A 26,401-nucleotide genomic window follows, 5' to 3' on the forward strand; every position below is an offset into this window, starting at 1 on the left:
ATCCCAGCACCTGGGAGGCAGAGGTAGAATTGCTGTGAGTTCAAGGCCATCCTGAGACTCCATAGTGAATTCCAGGTCAGCCTGGGCTAGAGTTAGACCCTACCTTGAAGGAAAAAAAAAAAAAAAAGAGTGCTAGAGAGATAGCTCACTCAGTGGTTAATGTGCTTGCCTACAAAGCCTAAGGACCAGGGTTTGATTCCCCACTCCCATGTGGAACCAGATGCACAAGGTGGCACATGTGTCTGGAGTTTGTTTGCAGTGGCCAGAGGCCCAGGGTGCACCCATTCTCTGTCTTTGCCTCCCCCCCCCATAAACACATACATATTTTAAAAAGATTAGGAGCCAGGTATTGTGGCACACACCTTTAATCCCAGCACAGGTAGTAAGATTACTGAGTTTGAAGCCAGTCTGAGACTACATAGTGAATTCCAGGTCAGCTTGGGCTACAGTGAGGCCCTACCTCAGAAAAACCAAAAGAAATTATTTCAAGGGCTGAAGAGATGGCTCAGTGATTAAATGTGATTGTCTGCAACAGCCTGAAGCCCCAGGATTCAACTCCCCAGGACCCACACAAAGCCAGATGCACATCTGAAGTTTGTCCAAAGAGGCCGGAGGCCCTGGAGTGCACCCATTCTGTCTTTTACCTGTCTGCTTGCAAATAAATAAATTTTTTTTTAAAGAAATTATCTCAAGTATACTGCCTCTTGGGAACTTTTAAAGTATTTTCCCTTCTTAGTCAAGATAGCAAGTTGTTTTTTTTTTTTCTTGAAGTAGGGTCTTGCTCTAGCCCAGGCTGACCTGGAATTCACTATGTAGTCTCAGGGTGGCCTCGAACCCCACAGCAATCTTCCTACCTCTGCCTCCCGAGTGCTGGGAATAAAGGCGTGCGCCACCATGCCCAGCGCAAGTTACATTTTTTAGCCTATTAAGAAATAAAAACTGGGCTGGAGAGATGGCTTAGCGGTTAAGGCACTTGCCTGTGAAGTCCAAGGACTTATGTTCAACTCTCCAGGTCCCACATAAGCCAGACACACAAGGTCACACATGCACACAAGGGGTGCACACATCTGGAATGCGACTGTAGTAGATGAAGGCCCTGGTGCGCCAAACTCTCACACACACACGAAAAAAAAAAGAAGAGGTAAAGCCACCATCCTCCTCCCCTCTCACTCCACAGATCAGAAACTGAGAAAATGAGCAAAAGCATTTTCCCAGTTCAATTAAATGATTTCACAACCAAATCCACATTATAACCCGAGAGCTATTTAACTACAAATAAAGTGATGATTGCTGTCCAAACTTCCTGAGTAATAAAGCAGACATGAAATCCACTGTAACGTCACGTTCCACGCAAAGTGTTTCTAAAGGTCCTGACAGCGGAGACCTCCCCGAAACACGTGCGAAAATGCTCCAAGGCAGATAGAGCACTGTGCTCGGCTCAGACATCACAGTGGTCTCCCAGTCACTGGGAGGCCTCTTTTCATTCAACATCTACATTATACATCAAAATATACAGACACATCAGAAGGACAGAGACCAGGTTCACACCCCAGCTTTACACTTTTCTAGTAGTCTGACAAATCTCAATCTCCTATCACTAAGTAATTAACAATTTTCAAGTCTGAAAAAGCAAAGCACAGAGGAATTGCACACATAGAAAAAGTAAAACTGCCGAACGCTCGCTCTTTCAGCACAGGGAGCCACCTGAAGAAACGTTCTACAAAGCAGGCACGGCCACGCGAGCACCCAGCTCCTTGGCCTCAGGCACACTGCTTCAACTGCGCGCTCCAGATTCACACAAAACCTGCAAAATCAGGGCCGGGCGTGGAGGTGCTCGCCTCTAACCCCAGCACTCTGGAGGCAGAGGGAGGAGGATTGTTCTGAGTTTGAGGCCAGCCTGAGACTAAATAGTGAATTCCAGGTTCACCTGGGCTGGAGTAACATCCTACTTTGAAAAAAAAAAAAGTAAATTAAAAAATACCCACTCCACCTGTAAACCACCATGACTAAATTCTTAGGGATGCTGTTTAACATTATATACTTGTAGAAGGTTCTAAAATTTTACTTTGAACATTTGTATTTTGCACTATTAAGTCCTGACCAGTTTACATCATGACTGAGCTACCAGTCATAGCAGCATATAAGACTGCTTCCTAACTAACTTGTCAAAGGTCAGGCTGTAACCAGAATTCAAAACCAAATCAGTCTCACTCCAAAGACCAAATTATGTGGCATGCTTCCCCCTCAGGCCCCCTTCCTGCCTCATCCTGGCGAAGGGTAGCTTGCTTCCGCAAAATAATGAAGTTATCCAGGTGTGGTGGCACAAGCCTTTAATCTCAGCACTAGGGAGGCAGAGGTAGGAGGACTGCCATTAGTTCAAGGCCACCTTGAGACTACATAGTGAATTCCAGGTCAGTTTGAACTAAAGTGAGACCCTACCTAAAAAAAAAAAAAAAACAAAAAACACCAAAGTTGTCAGAGGTACAGGGAGCAGTCATCATGCAAGTGCCAAATTACCTGGGTCAGGTGGGGCTTGAACTTCTGACAGAGTTCTCTAACCAAATTAATTTGGCATTTCAGCTACTTTAAAGGAGGCTGGAAAGACAAGTTATAGAGGAAAAAAAAAAAAGCTATTAACTGAAGACAAAAACAAGAACTTTGAAATCAAAAGCAACTGAGGGCGGCTCATCACACAGACTGTCAGTGTACAGAACGAGATACCCTGTGAAGTCACCTGTTACCCCCAGCAGTGCAAAAGGCAAGTTCTTGCAGCAGTGAACAGGGAGAAGACTAATGAACAATTGCTACAAAGTGTGACCGCCCCCGCACATTCACCTACTAAGTGACAATCTGACTCAGGCTCAGATTAAATGCCAAGTGGTATGCACACACCAGGACTGACGGCCCGGGAGACAACTAAAAAGTCCAGTGACGGGCATGGTGGCACAGGCCTCTCTGTAATGCATCGCTCAGGAGGCTGAAGCAGGATCACTGCAAGTTCAAGGCTAGCCTCGTCTATATAAAGACCTGTCTCAAAAAAAAAAAAAAAACATTTAAAACGTAATAAACTTATCAGAAAATAAAACATTCACAACATTCACCTCAGTTCCACATGAAAGAACATGACAAAAGCACACAAAAAGGAACTCTGGAATTCCTACTGCATTCCAGAACTAGGTTAGCTCCTTGTGGGTTTCCTCAAACTAGTCCATGTAGGATTAGAAGCTAGTTTTGGATAATCCATATATGGATAGCTAAGAGATAAATACATATGCTCACAAATACAGAAGTCTTGGTCACGTACTTACAAAATAAAAAATTTCCCAAGATAGCCAGTAGAAAATGGAGCAAGATGTAAAGTCACCTACCACTTTGGATCTATGAAAAGAAAGAAGTCATTATGCATCCTCCCCAAACAGGCAGGCAGCCTCCAAAAACAACACACCACCCACCTCTGTCTGGTACTGACATGCAGTAGGGTAGGGAAGATCAAATACGTTGCACCGGCTCAGACGGAAGTGGCCCAAGTGGAGGTACACAGCCCCAAAGACATCAGACAGGTGGAAAATTACAGAAAATAATGCGCCTAAAATTAAGAGCTAGGCCGAGAACTTTTTTATATATATACACGTTGTATGACATGATCTCTAAGAGCTTTTGCAATGAAACGTCAGTACAAGACAGAAATTCTTAGGGCTGAGTCTACTTGCTGAAGCCATCCATCAGGCTGTGACCAACGTTCGTGTTTCCCACAATACTACAAAACCACTCTTCACACATCCTGCTGACCAAGATGGACGTGCAGGGCTGCTCAGGACACCAAACCAGAACTGCCAAAAAAAAAAAAAAGAACTCGGGGACCTTATCACACTAACTCCAGAAGGTTATCTTACATAGGGCCTGCGGGCTCAGGAAGGGGGAACCCCAGAGTGTATACAGTGTGGTCTGCAGGGCAGGGCAATGCACCTTGAGGGCTCCGGAAGAGGGTGAAGGGGGTACTGGGGGCGGGGGAGGGGGAAGCTCCAAGGGAACCAAGAGGAAAAAAAAAAAACAAAAACACGGGCGATCCATTCAAGAATTTCTGGATGGCCAACGTGTAGGAGGGAAGTTAAAACGCTGGCTGGGAAGCAAGGAAGAGAGAGAGCAGAGTTCACAAACTGGCAATCACCTACCAGCTGTGGGGGGGTCACCAAACTTGGCGAGCTAGTGCAGGAGACTTGGGAGACATGCCCGGCAGGCTCTGGTCCCCAAATCCAATAGCCCCCTTTGGCAGCAGGCCTTAGGGGGTGGGGCGTTCATCCAATATCTCGCTGACTCCCTCCCTCCCTTCCTCCCATGCACATGGTTCCCGGAGGGTGACCCCCTAAGCGCCTGGAGGCCATGTGGCGGGAAGTGAAGGAAGGAAGGAAGGTAGATAGGGAGGGAGGAGAGGGAGGGAGGGAAGGAAGAGAGAGAGAGAGGGAGGGAAGGAAGGAGAAAAAATGAAGGGAGGAGGAAGGAAAGAAAGGAAGGAAGGAAAGGGAGGGAGGGAGGAGGGGAAGAGAGGAAGGGAAGAAACAAGAGAGAAAGGAAGGAAAGAAAGAAGGAAAGGGAGAGAGGGAGGAGAGCGGGAAGAATGGAAGGAAGGTTTCCGAGGAAACCCACAGAAACGGGGGGCAGGGGTCACCAGACTCACTTCCTCTGGGCTTTGTCCTTCTTGGCCTTGGTCCTTTTCTTCCGGGCCTGGAGCGCAAGCACTGCGGGAGAAAGGGAACGACAGGGGGATGGATGTGCAGGCGAGCCGGCGGCGGGTGGAGAGTCGGCACCGGGTACCGGGCCTCGCTGCACGGACTGTCCGAGGGCCGGCTCGGGAGCCCGGAGGCCCACACGGGGCGCCGAGCCGCTCCCGGGCCGAGTGGGTCCGGGGGTGGCCGTGGCGGGGGTCGGGGTCTGCTTCTCCGCCCCCCCACACCCTCCAGACCACGCAGCGGCGCCGAGGCGCGAGCCCGCCTGCAAAGGGGGGGAAGCCGGGGCGGCGACGACGGACGACGGACGCCCGGTGGGGGGGGGGCAAGGGGCGGGTGGGGGGAGACGCCGGGGCCGAGGGGCGCGGAGCCGCAGCCCACGGGCGGGGGGTGAGGGGCGGCGCCACCGCACAGGAAGAAGGGGGGGAGTGTTTCCGTACGCACGGACACCGGCGATTACGCGACGCCGCCGGGGTACTCTCGGGGCCTCGCACCTTCCCCGCCACCCTCCCCCCACGGGCGGCCGTTCTCCCCTCGTGGCAGAAGCCGCGCTCCCCCTCCCCGCGCCTCGCCCCCCCCCCCCACCACCGCCACCCTCACCCCTCCCCACGCCGCTCACCTTTCCGCTCCATGGCCGGACCGGTAACCGCCAGGCGCCTGCGCACTCGAGTGACGGCGGCTCGGGCTCCCGCCGCGGCCCAAATCCCGACCCCGCGCACGCCACGCCCCCTCGAGGCCACGCCCCCTGCTCGGGCCGCGCGCGCCTGCGCGGTGGGCTCAGGGCGCCTTCCACCTGCTCCCGCCTGGGTGAGCGCGCGGAGCCCCGGCAGGGAGGGATCCGGAGCTTGGAACCCTGGCGTGGTTCCTTGGCTTCTTCTGGTTGCCAGGTGGCAAAATAAATAAATAAGTGAATAAAGTAAAATAACTAAATAAGAGTGCGCGCGACGTGGAGGCGGGGGCTCCACCCCGCCTGCTGAGCCAGAGGCTCCAACTGGGGTCAAACCGAGAGTTTGACCTGTTTCCTAGCCTGTAAAATGGATTAAACGGGCATGACCCAGTTAGTACCTCCACCGAGCTGCTGTGACGGCCCATGAAGACACTAAAGAAGGTGGAAAAATGAAATTGGACGTGGGTCACACGCAACAAGGACTGGAGGGAGGGAAACCTTGCACCCCCTATCATCATTTAAAAAGTAAATGGTGCCATGCTGGCGCACGCCCTTGGGAGCCAGAGGTAGGATTGCCGTGAGTTTCAGGCCACCCTGAGACCACATAATGAATTCCAGGTGAACCTGGGATAGGGCAAGATCCTACCTCGAAAAACCAAAAAAAAAAAAAAGTAAAATCTCCCGGGCTGGAGAGATGGCTTAGTGGTTTGCCAGCAAAGTCAAAGGACCCTGTTTCAACTCCCCAGGACCCATGTAAGCCGGATGCACAAAGTGGCACATGCATCTGGAGTTTGCAGTGGCTGAAGGCCCTGGCACGCCCACCCTCCCTCTTCTCCCCCCCCCACCTCTACATCTTTCACACTCTCTCCCAAATTAATTAATTTAAGGAATTTTTTAAAAGTAAATGATGAGGCTGGACAAATGGCTTAGTGGTTAAGGCACTTGTCTACAAATCCAAAGGACACAGGTTGGACTCCCCAGTATCCACGTAAGCCAGATGCACAAGGGGGCACACGCATCTGGAGTTCATTTGCAGAGGCTGGGGGCCCTGGCACTCCCATTCATTCTCTCTCTCTCTTTCTCTTTCTCTCTCTCTCTCTCTCTCTGCTCCCTCCCCCTGCCTAGTTCTCACTCTCTCAAATAAAGAAAAATAAAAAATATATATTTTTTAAAGTAAATGGCCGCCGGGCATGGTGGCGCACACCTTTAATCCCAGCATTCAGGAGGCAGAGGTAGGAGGATTGCCGTGAGTTTGAGGCCACCCTGAGACTCCATAATGAATTCCAGGTCAGCCTGGGCTAGAGTGAGACCCTACCTCGAAAAAACAAAAAAAAATTTTTTTTAAAAAGAACTAAAAAGTAAATAGCCCTATGCTGACACCTGTCTTTAATCCCACACTTGGGAACCAGATGTAGGATTGCCTTGAGTTCCAGGCCACCCTGAGACGAGATCGTGAATTCCAGGTCAACCTAGGGGAGAGCCTACCTGGAAATAAGGGAAAGAAAAAACGAAAAAGTAAAAGCTTCTGGAGAGATGGCTCAGCAGTTAAGGCACTAGCTTGCAAAGCCTAACAGCCCAAGTTCGATTCCCCAGTATCTATGTAAAGCTAACAACAAAAAGTGGTGCAGGCATCTGCAGTTTGTTTGCAGTGGCTGGAGACACTGGTGTACCCATTCTCTCTACATGTCTCTTTTCTATCTCTCTGCTTGCAAAAATATAAATTTTGAAAAATAAAGTAAAAGCTTCGGCCAGACCCCATGGCTCACACAGCATTTGGGAGGCTGAGGTAGGAGCCTGCCAGGAGTTCCAGGTCAGCCTGAGCCAGAGTGAGACCCTGCCTTAAAAATAAAAATAAGGGAGCCGGGCATGGTGGCACACGCCTTTAATCCCAGCACTCGGGAGGCAGAGGTAGGAGGACTGCCGTGAGTTTAAGGCCACCCTGAGACTACATAGTGAATTCCAGGTCAGCCTGGGTTAGAGTAAGACCCTATCTCTAAAAACCAAAAAATAAAATAAATAAAAATAAGGGGCTAAAGAGATGGCTTAGCGGTTAAGCCCTTGCCTATGAAGCCTCAGGACCTCGGTTTGAGGCTCAGTTCCCCAGGACCCACGAAAACCAGATGCACGAGGGGGTGTATGCCTCAGGAGTTCATTTGCAGTGGCTGGAGGCCCTGGCACGCCCATTCTCTCTCTATCTGTCTTCCTCTTTCTCTCTTTGTCTGTCACTCTCAAATAAATAAATAAAAATAAACAACAAAAATAAAAATAAGAATAAAAAAGAATAGGGAGCTGAAGAGATGGTTTACCTGTTATGGCATTTGCCTGTGAAGCCTAAGACCCAGGTTCAGTTCCCCAGGACCCACTTAAGCCAGATACACAAGGTGGCACATGTATCTGGAGATCATTTGCAGTGGCTAGAGGTTTTGGCACACCCATTCTCTCTATCTGTCTGTTGCTCTCAAATAAATAAATACAAATAAACAAAAAAAATTTAAATGCTTGTTTTGCTGGGCGTGGCGGCACATGCCTTTAATCCCAGTACTCAGGAGGCAGAGGTAGGAGGATCGTTGTGAGTTCAAGGCCACTCTGAGACTACATAGGGAATTCCAGGTCAGCCTGGGTTGGAGTGAGATCCTACCTCAACCCCTCCTCCAAAAAAAAAAAAAAAAAAAGCTTGTTTTTGATTATACCACTCTCTTTTTATTTTCAGTACATGATAAAGTTCATAGGATGTTTTTAGACTGTCCTAGGTGCATTCTCTCACTTGATATTGATGACAATTTAAAGGCCAAGGTAGTTATTATTTCTATTACACAGCAATTAAAACTTGGGAAGGTTGTACTGAGAATCTTGGTGTCCCAACCCGATGATTCAACCATCAAGCCCTACCATAAAGCAAGGTCAGCAACCTGTTTCTGATATGGGCCTCAAAGTCAAATCTGAATCTCCTCTCTTTGTTCTGTCCTCACTCAAAAACAGTCTTAGGACTGAAGAGATGGCTCAGCAATTAAAGCGCTTGCCTGCAAAGGCTGACCACCTGAGTTCAATTCACCAGTTCCTACAGAAAGCCAGATGCATAAAGCGTACATGCATCTGGAGTCAGTTTGCAGTGGCTGGGGGCCCTGGTGTGCCCATTCACTCTGTCTGTCTCCTATCTTTCTTTGCTTACAAACAAATGAAATTACTTCTAAAGTCATAGAAAATATGGGCCATCTATGTTTCTCTTGAAATTTGCTTATAGGCACCAAAGTTCAAATTTTCTGCGCTTTTCACACGTTATAAAACAGTCTTTTAGCCAGCCTTGATGGTGCACTCCTTTAATCCCAGCACTTGGGAGGAAGAGAGGTAAGGGGATCTCTGTGAGTTCGAAGCCACCCTGAGACTACATAATGAATTCCAGTTCAGCCTGGGCTAGAATGAGACCCTACCTAAAAAAAAAAATAAAAATCACTAGGTGCTATAATCTTTGGGATTGGCGTTATATGCGAACTTTGTGGTTGACTGAAACCTGTTATATGGTCTATTCCTGTGCCTGCATCTGCATGGGTAGAAACTTTGGAGATCCTTACTCTAAAAGAAGTGGGGCTCCAGTGGAGGAGAACCAAAAATCAATTGCCTTGCAAAGGAAGAGGAGAGTGTAAGAGCAGGAAGCAAGCACGTCCTCTCTCCCCGGCCCTCATTGCACCAAGTCAGCCATTTACTTCTAGCCAGGGAGGAGGTAGCTTTTGGTGTGGGTGTTGGGAAACATGCAGGATTTCCATAGGTGGGGAAGGAGATGTCAGGCATTCCTGAATGTGACAATCAATTGAGCAAAAAGGCACAAGACAGGGTGGGGGCTGGGGCTGCTAATGACTGAAGAGACAAGATGAACTAGGCGAGGCCGAGGCCGGAAAGGCGGGTTTGCCAAATTCGAAATTTAGGTAATTAATATCTGTTGCATGGGACCTGAATAATAGCATTTCAGGGCACACTGTGAAAGAAAACAGCACCTGTTGAAGAAAACAAAGAAAAAAACAAAAAAAAAAAAAAAGAAAGAAACTAACTGCCAGGCGTGGTGGCACTCGGGAGGCAGAGGTAGGAGGATCGCCCAGGAGCTCGAGACCACCCTGAGACTATATAGTGAATCCCAGGTCAGCCTGGGCTAGAGTGAGACCCTACCTCGGGGTGGAGGGGGAGAGCAGGGGGAACTGCTTTAAATTTGAGACTCAAAGGAGGGTCGAGACAGAAAGCTCAGCCCTGGAGTCTGAGGGTCTTGAGGACTATGCTGGCACAGAATACCCATGATGGTCTACCAGAGAATGTTGAGGGGAAAAAAAGAATCTGGGAATGAAAAAGAACTGCCCACCAGACAGTAAACTCAAATAGAGTGGTGGCTCATGCCTTTAATCCCAGCACTCAGGAGGCAGAGGTAGGAGGATCACCGTGAGTTCGAGGCCACCCTGAGACTCCATAGTGAATTCCAGGTCAGCCTAGGCTAGAGTGAGACCCTACCTCAAAAAAAGAAAAAAGGGGCTAGACAGGGCTGGAGAGATGGTTTAGCAGTTAAGTGCTTGCCTATGAAGCCTAAGGACCCCGGCTCAAGGCTTGATCCCCCAGGACCTATGTAAGCCAGATGTACAAGGTGGCACATGCATCTGGAGTTTGTTTGCAGTGGCTGGAGGCTCTGGCACGCCCATTCTCTCTCTCTCTCTGTGTCAAATAAATAAAACAAAATATTATATATAAATAAATATATATATATATATACACATATCTGTATATGTATGTATTTTTAAAGATCACCATTCCAAGTTCGCAGAGCTTGCTTTTCTGGACCTTACCTTTCTAGAAATTATTCTGCAAATTACTCACTGGTAGTAGCTATTGGGACTGAGGGTGGAGTTTATCTAATAGGCATGAAGCCCTGGGTCTGATCCCCAGCACTACATATAATCAGGTGTGGGGCTGGAGAGTTGGATTAACGGTTAAAGCATTTGCCTGCAAAGCTTGAGGCTCAATTTCCCAGGACCCACGTAAGCCAGATGCACAAGGTGGTGCCTGTGTCTGGAGTTGGTTTACATATAGTGGCTGAAGGCCCTGGCACACCTATTCCCCCCCCACACACCTATCTGCCTGTTTCTCTCTGTCAAATAAATAAAATTAAAAAAATAATTTTTAAAAATACAGGTGTGATGGTGCACGACTGAAATCCCAAAATTGAGGAGGTAGAAGTAGGAGGATCAGAAGTTCCAGAGCGTTCCTTTTTTGTTTGTTTGGTTGGTTGATTGGGGTTTTTTGTTGTTGTTGTTTTTGCAAAGTAGGGTCTCACTCTAGCTCAGGCTGACCTGGAATTCACTATGTAGTCTCGGGGTGGCCTCGAACTCATGGCGATTTTCCTACCTCTGCCCCCTGAGTGCTGGGATTAAAGGCATGCGACACCGCGCCCGGCTCCAGGTGACTATAGCCAGTTCTAGGCCAGCCTGAGACATACATGACAAGACAGAGAAGCTGTTTTTGGTATTCGTTTATTTGTTGCCTCTTAAGTGTGCAAGCCTCCTTCCCCAGCTGTTTTTCTGCAAATCCTTTTAAAACTGAAATTGCTCAGAGCATGGGCCATTGTGTTTCTGGGTGCTCATGGGTCAGAATTTAATTTCTGAGATGATCCCCTTCTTCTCAAGTGACTAACTTTTGAAGATAGTTCTTGGATCTTCCATCAGACTTCTTGGACATTTTTGAAATTTGCTCACTTAAAATGGAGGAAATAATACTTACCTGGCAGGGGAGATACCATGATCACGAAGGTGGTTTTCCCAGGGCGAGGCTTATCCATTGCACTCCAGATGTGCTGACCCCTGCGATTTCCCCAAATGCGGGAAACTCGACTGCATAATTTGTGGTAGTGGGGGACTGCGTTCGCGCTCTCCCTTGAAAAAAAAAAAAAAAGGGCTGGAGAGATGGCTTAGCAGTTAAGCGCTTGCCTGTGAAGCCTAAGGACCCCGGTTCGAGGCTCGGTTCCCCAGGTCCCACGTTAGCCAGATGCACAAGGGGGCGCATGCGTCTGGAGTTCGTTTGCAGAGGCTGGAAGCCCTGGTGCGCCCATTCTCTCTCTCTCCCTCTATCTGTCTTTCTCTCTGTGTCTGTCGCTCTCAAATAAATAAATAAATAAAAATACTAAAAAAAAAAAAAAAAAAAAAAATGGAGGAAATACACATCCTCACACCTCACATTCCCTGTCCTTTACTTCTTTTTTTGTTTTTGTTTTTGGTTGACCTGGATTCATTATGTAGTCTCAGGGTGGCCTCAAACTCATGGTGATCCTCCTACCTCTGCCTCCCCAGTGCTGGGATTAAAGGCGTGCGCCACCACGCCTTTGGCCTTTTCCTTTTATGAGAGAGGGAGAGAATTGGTGTGTCAAGACCTCCAACCACTGCAATTAAACTCCAGACCCATGCGCCCCTTTGTGTACATGTGTGACATTGCACACTTGTGTCACTGTGTGGCTTACGTGAGACCTGAAGAGTCGAACATGAGTCCTTAGGCTTCATAGGCAAGCACCTTAACCACTAAGCCATCTCTCCAGCCTTGTTGTTGGCTTCTTAAAAGACTATTAATACCAGACATGGTGGCGCATGCCTTTTAATCCCAGCACTCGGGAGACAGAGGTAGGAGGAGCACCATGAGTTCGAGGCTTCCCTGAGGTTACGCAGTGAATTCCAGGCCAGCCTGAGCTACAGTGAGACCCTACCTTGAAAAGCCAAAAAAAAAGACTATTTATAGCCAGGTGTGATGGCACTCATGCCCATGTTTTCCCCCTGCCATTGGAGTCTGTAGGCCAAAATAAACTCTCGCAAGCTGCTTTTGGTCAGGTGCTTTGTGCAACAGGAAACATATATTTATGTTCTCTTTTGTTTTGTTTATTTTTATTTATTTATTTGCGAGCCACAGACAGAGAGAGAAAGAGGCAGAGAGAGAGAGAGAGAGAGAGAATGGGCATGTCAGGGCCTCCAGCCACTGTAAACAAATTCCAGATGCATGTGCCCCCTGGTGCTTCTGATTTATGTGGGTTCTGGGGAATCAAGCCTTAAACTGGGGTCCTTAGGCTTCACAGGCAAGCGCTTCACCGCTAAGCCATCTCTCCAGCCCCATATTTATGTTTTATAATTATATTCTAGGCCTGAGTATCAGCAAACACGTGGCATAAGGACGATAGAAGAGAACTTTTTAAAAAAATTTTCTTTCTTTCTTTTTGGATTTTTAAAAATTTATTTTTTTATTTTCTCAATTTTTTAAAACATTTTTCATGATTATAAAAAATATCCCATGGTAATACCTTCCCTCCCCCCCCACCCCCGATAGAAGAGAACTTAATGGTGGAATGGAGGTATGGATAAGGTCAAGGGATGCTAAGGCAGCCAGGGATGCGGCACACACCTTTAATCCCAGCACTTGGGCAGCAAAGGTAGGAGAATGGATGTGAGTTCAAGACCAGCCTGAGACTACATAGTGAATTCCAGGACAGCTTGGGCCAGAGCGAGACCCTACCTTGAAACGAAAACCAAAAAAGACGGGGTCTCTCACGGGCCTGGAACTCTAGTAGGCTAGACTGGCTGGCCAGTGAGCCCAGGCCTCTCCCGTCTCCACCTCCCCAGTGCTGGGGTGACAGAATGTGCCACCACCCTGGCTTTCGGTGTTGTTGCTTGCGTGTGTGTGCGTGTGCGCGTATGTGATATGTGTACATGCTTGTATATATGTGGGTGCTGGGTATTGAAATCATGACCTCATGCTTGCACAACAGGTGTCATTGCCACCTGAGCTGTCTCCCCAGCTCTTCTAAGGACACTGGTCCAGAAGACACTCAGGCCCATGATGAGTCAGTGATGGTAGTGTTGTAAGATAGTTTCACGTTGTGGGGACGGACATCCAAACCAGGCAGGGTACTTATGGGAGGAAGGGGGCGTTTATCTTATCGCATGGTGCATGGGGACGGTTCCATCACTGACGGAAGAAGCTGTTTCCATATATCCAAGCAGAGAGAAACAACCCAAAAGCAAACCCCAAAAGCAGTAAGCAGGATTCCACAGAGCTCATACCTCTCTGCACACCTTTGGGCTGGAATCCAGATCAGCCCGCCTCCAGAGATACCGCAGGGCCGGGCTCCAAGATCTGCCCCCGGTGATACCACCTCCAGCCAGGCTGCCGGAGGGGTGAGTTATAAGCTTGAATCAAACACCTGAGTCAATGAGGGACATGCATGCAAACTACCACAGGAGCCACTCCTTCGCCAGGTCAGCTTGCTTAGTTATACAAACCTCCGACCTTCTATTTAAACCTAAATCTGACCTCCAGTCAGGACCCCAAGACATAACGTGGTGGTGGTGGTGGCTGGGGGCAGAGGTCACTGGACCTCTTTGTCCCTTTTCCCACATTGAATGAATAAACCACTGTCTGCTTTTCCACGGTGACTTGTCTGATTGGTGTATTGAGGATACTCCAGCCCTCACAACTCTGGTGACAGTTACAGCCATGCCTTTGGTCAAACACAGCAGCAGAGGACTAAACGCCCAACAGCTTTCTCCTCTCAACCTCTCAGGAGAACAGCTTCCGCTGGTGAAACCCACTGGAAGGTAAAAAAGCAAAGGACCCTGGGTGACGTAGCTCTCCAAACCAGACTCCTGAACCCCGGCAGGGCAGAGGAGGTTGGTTGGGGTGGGTGGGTGTGGAGGAGAATGGATCATGAGGGCCAAATGGAGATGGCGCAGCCTGTCTGAGAGGTGGCACACCCAAGGGCACCTAGCACTCTCCAAACAGGTAAGTCTGCCTCCTGGGTCCCTTGATCTCTGATCTCAGTGGAGAGTTGAGAACTCAGCTGCTTTGGAAGGAGCCACGATCTCCCTTCCTTTCATAGAAGCTTGACTCTCGCAGGGAACTGTGCCTGGGTGGCGTGGTGAGGAGATGAGGGGATAAAGGTCTCTGCTTGGTTGGAAAAGAGGCGGCAGCTAGGCGCAAGGAGCTGGAGGGGGCGGGGAGGCCGGAGAAGAGGAAAATGAGGAGGCTGTGTGGCTCCTGGTGACTTCCGAGGCAGTATTACAGGCTCCTGCCTCTGCTCCTGGGCAGCCAGGTGGTGCCAAGTAACCTGAGCTGACACACCCAGCTCTTACTCTCAGGGCTGGGAATGATGCCGGCCAGAGCAGCGTGGCGCAGCAAAAATTTGCCTCTCCAACAGCCTCACTCCCAGGATATAAAGAAAGCAAACTCCAGGCTAAGAGCTTCTATGTGCACATCTGGTAAATGTTCATTGGTCGGTACGTCCCAAACAGCTCCAACAAGCCTGTTCTCTAAGTTCTTTGAGGTCCTGGATCACGGGTGCCTTGATGACAGCATGCATGAAAAGTTTACTCAAGTCCCGAGGCGGGATTCTGTCCCCCTCCCGGCTGGGGACATGGCTCAGCACTTAAAGGCACTTGCAGTGTCTGCTGTCCCTGGTTATGTTCCCTCGTACCCATGTACAGCTAGATGTACAATGTGGCTAATGTGTCTAGAGTTTGTTTTCAGAGGCAAGATGCCCTTGTCACCCGTTTTCTCTCCCTCCCTCTGTCTCTGTCTCTCTGTCCTAGTTGGCAGCTGGCCATCAGAGGTGGGCTGTGCCTTTTGTCATCATTCTGTTCCAAGCCACGTTCAAACCACAGGTGTTGTCAGAAATGAGGTTTCAAAGCCAGGCGTGGTGGCGCACGCCTTTAATCCCAGCACTCGGGAGGCGGAGGTAGGAGGATCGCCCTGAGTTCGAGGCCGCCCTGGGACTACATAGTGAACTCCAGGTCAGCCTGGGCTAGAGTGAAACCCTGCCTCGAAAAAAAAAACAAGAACAAAACAAGTAAACAAAAAACAGAGAAAAGAAAAAACAAACGAGGTTTTAGCCAGGCCTGCAGTACAGGTTTGCAATCTCAGCTACTTGAGACGCTGAGGCAGGAGGATTCAAGGCCAGCTTGGACAATTTAGCAAGACCTTTAATCTTGGGAGGCAAGGTAGGAGGATCACCATGAGTCCCAGCCTGGGACCACATAGTGAATTCCAGGTCAGCCTGGGCTAGAGTGAGATCCTACCTCAAAAATAAAAACAACAAACAAAAAGCAAAAAGCAAAAACAAACAAAAAAAGAGGAAGAAGAGGAAGAAAAGCATGCCTGAGGCTCTAGACTCAATCCTCAGTACATGCCCCTTCACAAAAGAAAAGAAAGGTGTCACTGGTGAAAGGCCCTCCGCAGCCTCATGTGATTGTGATTAAGCCTCAAGTTCTATCCTCAGCTGTTGGAGCCTTGGGGAGGTGGGATCCTTGCTGGAGGAGGTTGCCCCTGGGGAAGACCTTGAGGTTTATTAGTCCAGCCCTATTGAGTGTTCAGAATTGAGCTGGCACTCACACTTTCAGCCAGGGACAGGAGCCTAAAGAGGGAACCAGAAGATGTCATCTGGTCTTGGCAGGAACGGAACTCCTTGTTCTGATCCATTTTTATCCACGGTGGCGGCAGCGCCCCCTGCTGCCCCCACAGGCTAGGACACTACCTAGGTTGGCTGGTATTTTGGGTCAGGCCCCTTCAATCCCCTTACATACCTGAGTTCCTTTTTATTTTATTTTATTTTATTTATTTGCAGAGAGAGAGAGAGAGAATGGGCACACCAGGGCCTCTAGCCACTGCAAATGAACTCTGGATACATGTGTCATTTTGTGCATCTGGCTTTATGGGAATCAAACCCGAGTTGTTAGGCTTTAAAGGCTAGCACTCTAACCCTCTAAGCCCAGAATCCATACTTTTTGTTTGTTTTCCGAGGTAGGGACTCACTCTAGCCCAGGCTGACCAGGAATTCAATATGTAGTCTCAGGGTGGCCAGGAACTCACAGTGATCCTCCTACCTCTGCCTCCCAAGTGCAGAATCTATTTATTTATTCATTTATTTATTATTTAAGAGAGAGATGGAAGGAGGAAGAGAGAGAGAGAGAGAGAGGAGAGGCAGGTAGAGAGAATGAGCGTGCTAGGCCTCTAGCCACTGTAAATGAACTCCAGAAGTATATGCCACCTTGTACATTTTACTTCATGTGGGTACTGGGGAATCAAACCTGGGTCTATAGGGTTTTCAGACAGGTGCCATAACTGCTGAACCATCTCTCCAGTCCACCACTTACTTCTTAACTTTTTTCCATGGGGAGGCTCAGAGCAGATGCTGTGCCTCTCACATGAGTGCATGTTTCTTCTTAATCTCTTTCTTTTTCTCTCTCTTTTCTTTCTTTTTTTTTTTTTTGAGGTAGGGTCTCGCTCTAGCTCAGGCTGACCTGGAATCCACTCTGTAGTCTCAGGGTGGCCTTGAATTTATGGCAATCCTCCTACCTCTGCCTCCCCAGTGCTGGGATTAAAGGCGTGCACCACCACACCTGGCTCTTTTTTACTGCTCACAGGTTATATTTTTAGATTTGATAAAGATTCTTGTGTATTTTCTAAATACACAGACTAAATAGTTTTGGAGGTTTACATACATGTCTTAGGACACATATTAGGTAGTTAAATTATATTTAAAAAATTGGTCTCCAGCTGACAGAAAGCTGGAAGAAGCCACTCTGCATGCACTTAAATGGCAGAGAGAAAACACCAGTGAAGATTCTCAACCGTGGACACTGCAAGCCTTATAATTGGCCAGCCAGGCCAAATGAGCCAATGGGTGCAATAGTGGCACGTCTGTCATGGTGAAAACCAACTGTACTCTAATTGGACTGGAGGCCTGCTCCATGGGAGGGAATACATCCCTGATACTGAAAACTTAAAACAGTCATGAGCCCTAGGGGTGTAACGTCTGCTGCTGTCTGGCTAAATGTATATACTATGCTCATCAAACTGCCCAGTAAGCACTTCTCTTAATGTTCATACCCTTATATTAATGCTGCTCTCACTTTTGGTAGAGAATCTTCTCTTTTCAGATGGCAGTGACCTTGGGATGACTCAGAAGGCACCATGGTTCTGGAAATAAGTGACCGGAGGGCTCAGTACTGCAGTATCTCTATCACACCTTCCAAGGCTCAGGGTGTAATGCAGAAGTGGTGGTGGAAAGAATGTAAGAGCCAAAGGAAGGGTAGGACTCTACAATGTGCTCCTCCAGACACAAAATGGCCTGGATATCCATGACCTCACAGTGCCTGACACTACCTACACACGACCATCATAATAAGAAGAAAGGATCATGACATCAAAATAAGAGAGACTGATTGAGAGGGGGAAGAGATATGATGAAGAATGGAGTTTCAAAGGGGAAAGTGGAGGGTATTACCATGGGATTATTTTTTTATAATCATAGAAGTTGTTAATAAAAATTTTTTTGAAGAAAAAAAATTTAATTAAAAAATTTTTTTTGTTTATTTTATTTATTTATTTGAGAGCAACAGACAGACAGAAAGAGGCAGAGAGAGAGAATGGGCGCACCAGGGCTTCCAGCCACTGCAAAGGAACTCCAGACGCGTGCGCCCCCTTGTGCATCTGGCTAACATGGGTCCTGGGGAATTGAGCCTCGAACTGGGGTCCTTAGGCTTCACAGGCAAGTGCTTAACCGCTAAGCCATCTCTCCAGCCCCCCCCAATTTTTTTTTAAATTGGGCTCACCAGGCATGGTGGCACACGCTTTTGGTCCCAGCACTTGGGAAGCAGAGGTAGGAGGGCTGCCATGAGTTCAAGGCCAGCCTGGGACTACAAAGTGAATTCCAAGTCAGCCTGGGCTGGGCTAGAGTGAGACCCTATGTCAAAAAAAGAAAAAGTCTCCATAAAAGATCTTCCCAGAGAGCTTCTGACTCTTTTTTTTTTTTTAATGTTTCTATGGGGCTGGAGGGATGGCTTAATGGTTAAGGCATTTGCCTACAAAGCCAAAGGACCCAGTTTGGATTCCCCAGGACCCATGTTAGCCAGATGCACAAGGGGGCTGGAGGCCCTGGCATGCTCATTCATTCTCTCTTTCTCTCTCTCTCAAATAAATAGATTAAAGAAAATTAAAAAAGGGTTTTTTATTTTTATTTTTATATTTTGGTTTTTCGAGGAAAGGTTTCACTCTAGCTCAGGCTGACCTGGAATTCACTGTGTAGTCTCAGGGTGGCCTTGAACTCATGGTGATCCTCCTACCTCTGCCTCCTGAGTGCTGGGATTAAAGGTGTGTGCCATCACACCCAGCTGCATTTTTTTCTTGTACTCTCTCTCTCAAATAAATAAAATAAAAATACTTTTTTTAGCCCGGTGTGGTGGCAGTGAATTCCAGGTCAGCCTGAGCTAGAGTGAAACCTTTCCTCGAAAGACAGACAGAGAGAGAGAAAGATGCAGAGAGAAAGAGGGAAAGAATGAGCATGCCAGGGCCTTCAGCCACTGCAAATGAACTCCAGATACATGTGCCACCTTGTGCATCTGGCTTACATGGGTCCTGGGGAATTGAACCTGGGTGCTTTGGCTTTGCAGGCAAGCACCTTAACTGCTAAGCCATCTCTCCAGCCCTCCACAGAAATAATGAGATACAGGGAAGAGAGGTGGTGTAGGAAAGATCCAAATGTGAGTAGAGTTACATATTTTATTTGAGCCTCATCTCTCTGGAGAAAGGAAATGAAACCCCAGGACGTGGGGTCTGAGGGAGGAAGTCCTTGGTGGACATCTGGGGAAGTGAGAGGAGAGGATCCTGGGGAGGGAACTCAGCAACTGTTCGCATTGAGTAACACGGCCTGGGAGAGAGATGCCCGCTTCCAGTGGGGAGGAAGGCAGACGGGGCAGGAATCACTAAGCTAGGGCTGCTGGCTTGAACCCAGTCTTAAGTAGCACAACCACACAAAAGGTGCCTTTCCCACAGCCAGGATTTGCCAAGGTCATCTGCCTCTATTGACAGCTTGCTTTCTAAGAGCTCTCATTGTTGTCCCTGAGAGGGGTGCAAATCCAAACGTGGTGGCCGTCTCCTCTCCATTGACAGAGTCTGTGGGACCTGAGCCTGCGAGCTGGAAGGCCCGGAAAGGTACCCAGGCAGGGACGGCTGCTGGCTGGGACCCTGACTCCACAGCCTCGATCTGCTCTTGGGCCGGCTCTCTGGCTTCTGGTCCACGTGGATCGTGAGCTCGGGCTCCATCTCCAGTTCTGGCCTGGGCTTTGGCTCTGCTGCAAACTGGCTATTGGTCTCGGGGTCCAGCTCAGAGTCCAGGCCCAGCACTAACTCACTGTCCGTCAACCGGTTGAGGCCCAGGTCCCGGTCTAGGTCCAGGTCCAAGTTGAAGTCCAGGTCCAGCTCATTGTCCTCTTCTGACACCAGCATGGGGTCCATGTCTAGGCGAAGCTCTGACTCTTCCGCCTTGATGAAGCCTGGACTTGCATTCTGGGTATTTTTCATTAGGTCACCACCCATCTTACCATTCTGAAACACACACACATTTGAATGGGTTAAAACGTCCAACAAAGCTAACTTAGGAATAATAAGCTTCAGAACACAACAGGACTTAAGGTTCCTGGCTGAGTAGAACACCTTTCTGGCCCAGATCTGCCCGTCCTCACCTCTGGTTTCTTGGGTACTCACTACTCTGCAGGCTCAGGTGACCCTAGCTTCCAGCCTCTGTGGCTTTTCTAGCCAGACTCGGTTTCACGCGCAGCAGTGAAAGCAGCGGCGGTTCGGCCAACACTCCCCGAAGCGTCCTGTCTCCGATGTCGCTGGCCAGGCCCCAGTGCCTAAGTCCTCTGGCTCAGCGCTGCCTCCAGCTGTGGGGCCCTCCCTTGGCTCTAGCAATACCTGTACCCCTGACTCTTCTCACTGCGGTTCCATCCCGGCCACGCACGTGTCTTTTTCATTCCAGATGTGTGCCCGCCCGCCCGCCCCTCCATCCCCTCCCCGCTCTCAGCTCTCACGTCCCGGCCATGCCTGGGCCTTGAGCTCCAAAGCCTGGTGAGTCCGCCTTGTAGGATCATTCCACAAAACCCAATCTTCCCCTTCACCACGTGGCATTTCTGCTTTTCCTGCTTCCTTCCCAGCCCGGATGGCTCCAATGGTTTTGCTGACATGCCCTTGTTCTTTTTTTTTTTTTTTAACATTTAGATTTTTTTGTTAGTAGATTTTTTTGATTTATTATTTATTTATTTATTTGACAGCGACAGACAGAGAGAAAGAGGCAGATAGAGAGAGAGAGAGAATGGGCATGCCAGGGCCTCCAGCCACTGCAAACAAACTCCAGACGCGTGCGCCCCCTTGTGCATCTGGCTAATGTGGGTCCTGGGGAATTGAGCCTCCAACCGGGGTCCTTAGGGTTCACAGGCAAGCGCTGAACTGCTAAGCCGTCTCTCCAGCCCACGCCCTTGATCTTGAACCTGAGAGCTTTCTTTTTTCCGTCTGTCCTCTCCCCACAGGCAATTTTATGTTAGCTCATCATTTCACTATCACCTGTAAGCCAATGACTCTTGATTATAAGCCTTCCTCCAAACTGCAAGTTCATGTACATACTTTCATTCTTGGCATCTCTACCTCCCCCCCCCAAAAAAAAATATTTGATTTGCTTATTTACAAGGAGAGAAAAGAGAGAAAGAGAGAGAATGAGAATGCAAGTGCCTCTGGCTGCTGCAAACGAACTCCAGGTTCACGTGCCACTTTGTGCATCTGGCTTTACGTGGGTCCTGAGGAATCAAACTCCCATTGTCAGGCTCTGCTAGGAAGCGCCTTAACTGCGGAGCCGTCTCTGTAGCCCACTTCTACTTGCTCTGTTGGAACATGTATGTACAGGTGCACATGTGTGTGGAGGCCAGAGGTCAAATGTCGAGTGTCTTCTTCAGTGACTCTCCATTTTATTTTATTTTTTCACAAATATATGCATATTTACTTATTAAATTTTTAAAATTTTTTTATTTTATTTGAAAGAGACAGAGAAAGAGACAGGTAGAAAAAGAGGGAGAGAATGTATGTTCCATGGCCTTCAGCAGTTGTAAATGAACTCCAGACACACGCACTACCTTGTGCATCTGCCTTACATGGGTCCTGGGGGATTGAACCTGGGTCCTTTAGCTTTGCAGGCAAATGCTTTACCCACTAAGCATCTCTCTGGCCCTCCACTTTATTTCTTATTTTTGTTTTTTTGAGGTAGGATATCACTCTGGCCTAGGCTGACCTGGAATTCACTCTGTAGTCTCAGGGTGGCCTCAAACTCACGGCGATCCTCCTACCTCTGCCTCCCGAGTGCTGGGATTAAAGGCGTGCACCACCACACCTGGCAATTTTTAAAAATTATTTATTTATTTATTTGCTCACAAAGAGAAACAGAGAGGAGAGAGCCAGAGAATGGGCACATTAGGGCCTCCAGCCACTATAAACAAACTTCCGATGCATACACTACTTTGTGCATCTGGCTTTATGTGGGTACTGAGGAAGCAAACCCAGGTCATTAGGCTTTGTAGGCAAGTGCCTTAAGAACTGAGCCATCTCTCCAGCCCTATTTTATTTTATTTATTTATTTATTTTGAATTTGGTTGTGATTTTTATTAGGTAAGCTCAGCTTAGTACATAGTCCATTGCTCATTAAGACAACTGTTTACAAGTGTACAGCAAGTGTGAGCAACACTATTATCACACACCATTGAAAAACCATTGCATGCTTCATGGACTTGTTTTAAACCTATTTTATTTTTTGAGAATGGTTCTTACTGAACTTGGGGCTCTCTGATTGGGCTAGACTAGCTGGCCAGCCAGCCCCAGGACCCTCCTGTCTCTGCGTCTCCAGGGCTGGTGTTACAGGTGGGGCAGGCCACCACACCTGGCTTTTGGTTAAGCACCGGGGATCTGAGCTCAGGCCCCCGTGTTTATGCAGCAAGCACCTCCCCTGCCGGACCATCTCCTCAGCCCTCTACCTGGCTGGCTAGTGGGCATCTTGAACTTAATACACACAGAATAGACGGGTCTTTCTGCTAGTCTTCCCTGTCTTAAGTGCCAAAAATCTGGCACATTTCAATGCCAACTCTTTTTTTCATATAAAATATCTTGATTATTTGAGACAGAGAAACAGGCAGATAGAGAAAGGGAAAGAATGGGTGTGCCAGGGCCTCTAGCCACTGCAAACAAACTCCAGATGAATGCGCCACCTTGTGCATCTGGTTTACACGGGTACTGGGGAATTGAATCTAGGTCCTTAGGCTTCACAGGCAAGTACGTTAAGTACTAAGCCATCTCTCTATTCGTTTATTTATTGTTAAATATTTTATTTTTATTTATTTGAGAGAGAGAAAAAGGCAGATAGAGAAAATGGACATGCCAGGGCTTCCAGCAGCTGCAGATGAGCTCCAGATGTATGCGCCACCTTGTGTACCTGGTTTATGTGGGTCTTGAGGAATTGAACCTGGGTCCTTTGGGTTTGGAGGCAAGTACCTTAACTGCTAAGCCATCTCTCCAGCCCCCTTTTTTTTCTAAGGTAGGGTCTCACTCTAGCCCAGGCTGACATGGAACTCACTATGTAGTCTCAGGCTTGTCATGAACTCACAGAAATCCTCCTACTTCTGCCTCCTGAGTGCTTGGAATTAAAGGTGTGTGCCACCACACCTGACTAGAATTACTTTTTTTGTTTGTTTGTTTTTTGTTTTTTCGAGGTAGGGTCTCACTCTGGCCCAGGCTGACCTGGAATTAACTATGTAGTCTCAGGGTGGCCTCAAACTCACGGTGATCCTCCTACCTCTGCCTCCTGAGTGCTGGGATTAAATGTGTGTGCCACCACACCCAGCTCTAGAATTAACTTTTTTTAAAAAAAAAAAAAATTTGTGAGAGAGACACAGAGAGAAAGAGAGAGAGAGAGAGAGAGAGAGAAAGAAAGAGAGAGAGAGAGAATATGGGCACGTCAGGGCCCCTAGCCACTATAAACAAACTCCAACACATGTTCCACCTTGTAGATCTGGCTTATGTAGGTAGGTTCTGGCGAATCAAACCTGTGTCCTTAGGCTACACAGGCAAGTGCCTTAACTGGTAAGTCATCTCTCCAGCCCCAAGAATTACCTTTGTTTGTTTGTTTGTTTGAGGTAGGGTTTCATTCTAGTCCAGGCTGGCCTGGAATTCATTATGTAGTCTCAGGATGGCCTTGAATTCATGTTGATCTTCCTACCTCTGCCTCCTAAGTGCTGGGATTAAAGGTGTGCGCCCCCACACCAAGCTACAATTACCTTTTAATGAGTATGTATGTGTTTTATTTTATGGGAAAAGTCAGATCTGATGGATGGAAGGGAAAATAGCTGGCTAGATAATTTTTTTAAAAAAGTTCTGGGCTGGAGAGATGGCTCAGCAGTTAAGGTACCCACCAGTAAAGCCTAAAGACCTGAGTCTGATTCCCTAGTACTCACATAATGCCAGATGTACAAGGTGGTGCACGTGTCTGGAGTTTGTTGCTTCAGCTTCTTGAGCAGTTTGGATTACTCATATGTAAGAAATACTCAGGGGCTGAAGGATGGCTAAGTGATTAAGGCATTTGTCTGCAAAGCCAAAGGACCCAGATTTGATTCCCCAGGACCTACATAAACCAGATGCACACATCTGGAGTTTGTTTGCAGTGGCTGGAGGCCCTGATGTACCCATTCTCTCTCTCTAACTCTTTCTTTCTCTAATAAATTAGAAAGAAAGGAAGGAAGGAAGGGAGAAAGAGAGAAAAAAAAGTCATGCTGGAGAGGTGGCTTAGCAGTTAAGGTGCTTGCTTGTGAAGCCTAAGGACCCAGGTTTGATTCCCCAGTACCCACATAAGCCAGACAAGCCAGATGCACAAGGTGGCACATGAGTCTGGAGTTTGTTTGCAGTGGCTAGAGGCCTTGGCACACCCATTCTCGTTCATTCTCTTTCTCTCTCTCTGCTTGCAAGTAAATAAATAAAAATATTTTTTTTCAAGAGAGGAAGGATTTATTTTGGATCACCGTTTGATTATTCAGTCCATCATGGTGGGAAGTACATGGCAGCAGGAATGGGTTTGGGCAACAGGAGCTGCTGCAGCTGCTCCCATCCTGAGGGAGCAGAAAGGAGAGAAGGATGAATGCTGCAGGCATCTGACTCTCCCTTTTTCCTTCCTTATTTAGTCTGTGACCCTAGCTCCTGGGATGCTACCACCCACAGTCAGGATGGAGCTTTCCTCCTCAATGTTTGGGGAAGTCCTCACAGGCACACCCAAAGGTGTGCCTAAATAAAAATATTAAAATTTTTTTGTTGTTCTTTCTTTCTTTATTTATTTGAGAGCGACAGACACAGAGAGAAAGACAGATAGAAGGAGAGAGAGAGAATGGGCGCGCCAGGGCTTCCAGCCACTGCAAACGAACTCCAGACACGTGCGCCCCCTTGTGCATCTGGCTAACGTGGGACCTGGGGAACCGAGCCTCGAACCGGGGTCCTTAGGCTTCACAGGCGAGTGCTTAACCACTAAGCCATCTCTCCAGCCCAATAAAAATATTTTTAAAAATTCAAACATTACCAAAACCTAGCAAGTCAAAAAGCATCAGAGGCCGGGAGTGGTGGCACATCCCTGTAATCCCAACACTTGGGAGATAGAGGTAGGAGGACCACTGTAAGTTTGAGGCCACCTTGAGACTTCATAGTGAATTCCAGGTCAGCCTTGGCTAGACTGAGACCCTACCTCAAAGAAAAAAAAAAAAAATCAAACACACAAAAATCATCAGAGATTTGATCGAAAAAAAAAATTTTTTTTTTTCGAGGTAGGGTCTCACTCTAGCCCAGGCTGACCTGGAATTCATTATGGAGTTTCAGGGTGGCCTCGAACTCACAGCAATCCTCCTAACCTCTGCTTCCCGAATGCTGGGATTAAAGGTGTGCACCACCACGCCTGGTGAAATTTTATTTTTATTTGTTCATTTATTTATTTGAGTGAGAGAAAAAGAGAGAATGGGCACACCAGGGCCTCCAGCCAATGCAAACAAACTCCAGACGCATGTACCACCTTGTGCATCCGGCTTACATGGGTCCTGGGGATTCAAACTGGGGTCATTAGACTTTACAGGTAAGTACCTTAACCAATAAGCCATCTCTCCAGCCTTGAAAAAAAAAATCTTAATAGACTTGATGTATGTGTTTTAATTTTATTTTGGGGAGTAACCTTTGGCCTATGCAGATTCTGGCAAGAAAGCTCTGGAGCACACCAGGTCTTTACTTAGCATTAATAAAGGAGCAAATCTTCTGACTTACACATCTCCTTTGCCTTTGGTTAAGTTGAATAAATGTCCCATTACTCACAGTGCACGTAACAGGAAGGGTACAGGGACAGCAGATGCCCACTTCTTCCATTTCACCAGTCTTATTATTCACCCCAAGGTTGGAGTGAGGTGGGTTCTAAAGGTCTGTCTAAGGAGGGTGCTCCAAATATCTAGGTACAGTACGAGCCAAAACCAATTAGAGGTACAAGGGTGCTTGAGGCCTCTATCACGCCGGGCACGCCCTCTCTCTGGGGATGGGTCCTGGATGGAACCTGGATGCCTTGGCAATGGGGGCACCATGGAGGCTCAGGTCCCGTGCTATGTCCCAGCTGGTTGGGGAGTGTTTTGACATCTTAGATTCTAGGACATGGACAATAAAAACCTCTCCTGGGCACTGTTCACCTCCACCTCACCAGGTGTTCCCCCCACCCCGCGTTTCCCCCAAGGCCTCACATCATCTAACCTTGTCTGATTCTGAGTAGGTATCCTGTATCACAGTCTCAGATTCGTCCACGCTTAACTCAGAGGGCTCTGGCAACTTCTTCGCCAAGGCGGACAGCACAGCGTCGTGCAGACTCAGGAAGAGCTGGGCTTTGGTGATGCCATGGTCAAAGAAATCATTCTTCTCAAATGCCCTGACCACAGACGCTATGAACCAAACCCGGAACACAGTGTCAGCGCCTGGGGAGCAGAGACCCCGGGGTGCAAGACAAAGCCCTGGCATGGGGTGAAGGATACTCACGGTGACACCCAGCAATGAGCACCACAATGTTGGCGTTTTGGAAAGCATTGCACATCTGCAGGGAGAGCGAGCCCGAGTCAGGGGGTCCTGCTAAGCC

The 26,401-nt window shown here is 48.1% G+C and overlaps 2 protein-coding genes and 1 non-coding gene across 5 annotated transcripts in view; 1 reads left to right on the plus strand and 2 right to left on the minus strand.

Moving 5' to 3' along the window:
* Srpk1 (SRSF protein kinase 1) overlaps window positions 1-5,429 on the minus strand; it is a 48,017-nt gene extending 42,588 nt beyond the window's left edge. The window contains exons 1-3 of one of the 2 annotated variants that reach the window (XM_045156443.1): window positions 4,676-4,736; window positions 2,893-3,027; window positions 2,518-2,595 (exon numbers count right to left, since the gene is read on the minus strand). Coding sequence is in view for 1 of the 2 variants with exons in the window: in XM_045156442.1 (XP_045012377.1) it covers window positions 4,676-4,736; window positions 5,344-5,356 (74 nt within the window). In the remaining variant the exon portion in view is untranslated. Of the gene's footprint in view, window positions 1-2,517; window positions 2,596-2,892; window positions 3,028-4,675; window positions 4,737-5,343 lie in introns of those variants that run through there. The other variant, XM_045156442.1, reaches the window with a different exon arrangement.
* A 5,705-nt stretch (window positions 5,430-11,134) lies between these two features.
* LOC123463244 lies at window positions 11,135-11,298 on the plus strand. The gene has a single exon (XR_006638832.1). It is a non-coding gene; the product is annotated as a U1 spliceosomal RNA (small nuclear RNA).
* A 7,485-nt stretch (window positions 11,299-18,783) lies between these two features.
* Slc26a8 (solute carrier family 26 member 8) overlaps window positions 18,784-26,401 on the minus strand; it is a 63,988-nt gene continuing 56,370 nt past the window's right edge. The window contains exons 18-20 of one of the 2 annotated variants that reach the window (XM_045156789.1): window positions 26,305-26,359; window positions 26,026-26,210; window positions 18,784-19,776 (exon numbers count right to left, since the gene is read on the minus strand). In XM_045156789.1, coding sequence (XP_045012724.1) covers window positions 19,279-19,776; window positions 26,026-26,210; window positions 26,305-26,359 — 738 coding nt within the window. In that variant the 3' untranslated portion in view covers window positions 18,784-19,278. The remainder of the gene's footprint in view (window positions 19,777-26,025; window positions 26,211-26,304; window positions 26,360-26,401) is intronic. The other variant, XM_045156788.1, reaches the window with a different exon arrangement.

This window comes from Jaculus jaculus, chromosome 8, assembly GCF_020740685.1.
Source record: "Jaculus jaculus isolate mJacJac1 chromosome 8, mJacJac1.mat.Y.cur, whole genome shotgun sequence".
NCBI lineage: Eukaryota > Metazoa > Chordata > Mammalia > Rodentia > Dipodidae > Jaculus > Jaculus jaculus.